At 41.3% G+C, this 4,670-nt stretch overlaps 1 protein-coding gene across 2 annotated transcripts in view; it reads left to right on the top strand.

Annotated features, from left to right (window-relative positions):
• RABGAP1 (RAB GTPase activating protein 1) overlaps window positions 1–4,670 on the top strand; it is a 126,668-nt gene that overhangs the window by 104,982 nt on the left and 17,016 nt on the right. For both annotated transcript variants that reach the window (XM_015567104.1, XM_006768604.2), the window contains exons 18-19: window positions 486–527; window positions 778–906. In XM_015567104.1, coding sequence (XP_015422590.1) covers window positions 486–527; window positions 778–906 — 171 coding nt within the window. The remainder of the gene's footprint in view (window positions 1–485; window positions 528–777; window positions 907–4,670) is intronic.

Here is a 4,670-nt window from a genome sequence, read left to right as displayed (position 1 = left end):
GAGAGTGGGAAGGAGGGGAAGAGAGAGAGAGAACATCATGTGAGAGACACATTGACTGGTTGCCTCTTGCACACTCTCCCACTGGGGTCAGGATCGAACCTGTAATCCAGGTATGTGCACTTGACCAGGAATCAAACCCATGACCCTTGGGTGTGTGGTCCAACATGCTTTATCCACTAAGCCAGGGCCTGATCATAATTTTATGAGTCTGATGTTTTGGTTGGGAAGTGTAGGAAAGTATTCTTGTTGAATGTGAGAATAGGGCTAGAAAAGCTCTTCTCTCACAAGAATGGGAGACTGGATCTACTTTACGTGGTGTTTCAGCAGTGGTTCTAGTTTTTATTTTCCAAGGTATTTTCAAAATAATTCCATTTCTTAATTAATGTTTTACAACTGCTCTAAAATTGTGGGGTATTCTGAAGACAAATGGCTTCATAGTCCAGATGTAAACACTAAAAATGTTCTTTCTGTGTTTTCTCTTTTAGGGAATCAGTGTTATTTTTAACGTTGCCCTTGGATTATTGAAGGTACACATTTATTCATAAGCTGAGTCATCTGTTGTTCTCGGGTCAGCACTTGCAGTAGCTTGGGTCTTAGTCTCGTTCTAACAGCCACTGTGCTCGGACATTGTCCCTGGCCGTGGAGATGAGCACGTGGCTCTGATGGAGCGGAGACCTATCTTCTGGGGCTTAGAAAGCTGCTGGGATTGTAAAATGCTTCTTGTGCAGCCTTAAAGCAAAGACCCTTTTCTCCACACAGTTCTGTCTCTTTTTCTAGACGTCGAAGGATGACTTGCTTTTGACAGACTTTGAAGGTGCCTTGAAGTTCTTCAGGGTCCAGCTTCCTAAGAGGTACCGCTCGGAAGAGAATGCAAAGAGGCTCATGGAATTGGCTTGCAACATGAAGGTAAAATAATTTTTGCATTAATTTAGATTTTTTTTTGTTCAGTTAATGTCTCACTATTGCTGATCAAACTAATAACATTCATAATACACTTAAATAATATTTTATTTTGTATTGTATATTTTTCCAAAAAATTTTTTCATACACTTTCTCTTTTTGTTAATCCTCACCTGAGGACATTTTTCCATTGATTTTTAGGGAGAGTGGAAGAGAGAAGGAAAGACAGAGAGAAACATCGATGTGAGAGAAACACATCGATTGGTTGCCTCCTGCGAGTCCTGACCAGGGCCCGGGCCAGGGAGGAGCCTGCAACCAAGGTACGTGCCCTTGCCCAGAATCAAACCCGGGACCCTTTGGTCCACAGGCCGACGCTCTATCCACTGAGCCAAACCGGCTAGGGCACTTTCTCCTCATTTTGGATAATTCTTCCTTTGTTTAACTTACATAATACAACATAGAGAAAATGTCTGGTTAACATAATTAAGAATAACAACGTTTCCCGCATCAAAAATGAAAATAAAATCACAAACAACATCAGAATGCCAGGTGTGCACCATATATCAATTCATCAGTTGTAATGGAAATTTTTTGACACTTTGCATTTCCTTCCCAGTTTAGACTTAACATGATTCTCCCATAAGATCTCAAATTAGATACTTCTGTTTTTCCCCAGCTTTATATATAATGTTAGGTAAGTTTAAGGTGTAAGTGTGATGATCTGACACATGTATATATTTCTAAATGTGTACCACAATAAGATTAGTGACCACCTTCTTCATCTCGCAAAATTACCGTGTTTTTGTTGTTGTTGTGATGATGAGAACATTAAAGTTCTGCTAATAGTAACTTTCAAGTATTCAGCAGTCTTGTTAACTATAGCCATCATGCTCTTTCTTAGATTCCTGGGAAGTGTGTACCCTTTAACTGGCATCTCTCCATTTTCCTCACCCCTCAGCCTTCCAAATATTTTCTTCTGTAATAGCCTATGCATTAAATCTTACTGCTTCCCCCAGCCTTTGAACTCTAGGAAAGATATTATCATTCCCATTTTGAATATAAGCCAAAGCAAAAGGAGCTTATAGCCCTCTGTAGTCCTATAGCTAGTTAATGGCAGAACACAAGTTTTGTGATTTATATTGTGCTGTCCTTTAACTCTCAGTATGTATTGTTGTGGTCAGAAATTCCCTAATAAGAAACTAATACATGAGGGAAACCCACTTTGTTTTTCACTTCCAATGGCATTTATGATTTGTACAGATTCATGAGGTAAAAAACATAGGGTTATAAAACAATTTGGTTTTAAAGAAGATCAAGTAATTGAATGAGTTTAGTTTGGAATTTTCAGCTGGAGGCAAATGGGGGACAGAATTAATAGTTGTATTCATATTCTTTAAGGTGCATAAAAGTCTTGTTTACTTTATGTGACTCCAGAGAGTAGAACTGGAATTAGTGTGTCGGGCAGATGTGAGCAAGAAGCTTCCGTCTATGACGAGAGCACGGACTGGGCATCAGGGAGACCTGAATTCAGAGCTAGTCAGTTACTTAAGAGGCAGTCTCCTCATCTGTATGGTAATATTGGACTCCGGTTCTAGTAATATGTCAGACTGAGCTAACGCAGGCCAACCTTCCTTAGACACTTAGAGATGCTAAATAAAATAAGGCCCAAGAAATGTTAAAATACCTGAATGAACTTGAAAGAAAAAAGAGAAATGCCCAGGTACCTGAAGCAAAGTAGCTCGAAGCTAGTGTGTGTGAACTGATAAAGAGTGTCCCGTGGAATGTGGAGACGTAGGTAGGCATCTCATGCTCACACAGACACACAGAATGACTGGGCCTCCAGCAGGACCCTGGACTTGCTTGCTGCTTTGTTTTTGAAAGGATGGGTACAAACGATCTATTATCCCAAGAAAGACAGAAATGATAAGGTAAAATGAATGGGGTGTTTAAAAAGAAAAGGAAATAGAACTTCTAGAAATTAAGATAATCATTGAAGTTATCATTCAAATTAAAAGGTAACATACTTCACAAGTATTATGGATAACATTTAATGATATTTTACCAGTGCCAAGTACTGAGGCTCAGTACCTCTATGTGTGAGGATTAACTACAGCATATGTACAGTGCCTGTTTGCCACAGTGCCTGCTAACTAGTAAGGGTTCAAGACATGGTGGCTGCTACTGTGGTTACTTCCTTTCTGGTTTTGAAGCAGATAGGAAACACTTCTCAGGGACATTTTCATGGATGTTTGTTTGTGCACAAAGCAGAGAACCAAGTGAGCTCTGAGGTTCTCTGAGTCTCTCTCCACCTCAGCCTGGGTCAGCACACAGGAGGATCTGCCTCTTTCTCAGTGTCCCATCTCAGGCCGTGGTACCCGGCTGGTTGCTCGGGCCACAAATCTCAGTATCATCCTGGACTCTCTGTCACACTTCCCATCTTCCTCCACATGCAAGCCTACTATCAGAATGTATCCTAAATCTGGTCACTTCCTGCTCCCTTCATCACTAACACCCTAGTCTAACCTCCTCATCACCTCTCTCCTGGAATATTCTAAAAGCCTGCTTGGTCTTCCTGTTTCCACACTGGTTTCTTCCCCGGCTTTTCTTCATCCCATCTCTCTTGCTTACAACTGATGGCTTCTAAGAATAAAAGTCGAGCTTTAGCCTTGGCCTGCCAGGCCTGCCACCATCTGACCTCTTGGTCATCTCTGATTTTATCTCCTACTTACTACTTTCCCCCCTTACTCTTTCCGCTTCAGACACTTGGCCTCCTTGCTGTTCTTAAACAGGCAACATGTTCACTCCTCAGCCTCTGCCTGTAATGTTCTCCTCGGTGTCCGTCTAGCTTCACTGTTGCCTCATTCAGTCTTGGGCTCAAATATCATGCCATCAGAGAGGCCCTCTGTTTAAAGTAGCAGCTTCCCCAACCCTTATCTCCTGCTCATATCTTATTTTCCACTTATCACTGCTTCATGTTATCTTGTTTATTTGGTTATTGATTCTCCCTCTACATTAGAATTAAGCCTATGACAGAGGGGACTTTATCTCTTCCTTCTGAATCCCCAGCGCAAGAACAGAATCTGCCATATAAATAGTGGTTGAATAAGTGAATAAATGAATATGCTGTTGAGTTTCTACCAAATGGTTTGCAAACAAGGGTTCACATGGATTTGGGTAAGGCTTAAAAGTAGCTTCCAGCGAAGGTTTTACCTTTTGGGTTTTCATTAGCTTGAAACACTTTAATAATATATGGATCTTTTTTTCCGTAGGCCAGATGGGAGGTGTCTAATGTCTTCTTTTTCTTGCCTCTGCTGTCAAGGAGTTCAGGCAGACAAGGCTGCACAGCACACACGTTTTGTACTTAGATATGTAATTCCTTCTGGCCCTGGAGAACTCTGCTTGGCGGGGGTGCTCTTTGGATGATACCCCTACTTGCAACATGGTTTCAGGGTGAGAAAGATTGTAATTTTTTAAATTGATTCACAGCATGGAAAGCCTTACAGATTCACCAGGACATGAGCGAATGAGATTTTTCTGCTAAAGGTGGGATATGGTGTGCACAGTTTAGTTAGTAATGATTAGTTATGCTCTGGCAGCTATACTTGAATAATGGCAAATGTTAATGGAGAGTTGAGCCAATTATCGGCAAAGAACCTTAGTCACAGTATAATATGCCAGCTCAAAATAAGAAAATCCTTGGCAAGCCCTGCGTGTGTTGTGTGGGCAGCATGAGGTTGGGAGCACCTCAGTCAGCACGGTGTGTGTGTGTG

Source organism: Myotis davidii, unplaced genomic scaffold (genome assembly GCF_000327345.1).
Source record: "Myotis davidii unplaced genomic scaffold, ASM32734v1 scaffold142, whole genome shotgun sequence".
NCBI lineage: Eukaryota > Metazoa > Chordata > Mammalia > Chiroptera > Vespertilionidae > Myotis > Myotis davidii.
The sequence above is the reverse complement of the archived record's forward strand: the minus strand, read 5'-3'. Positions and strand labels throughout refer to the sequence as shown.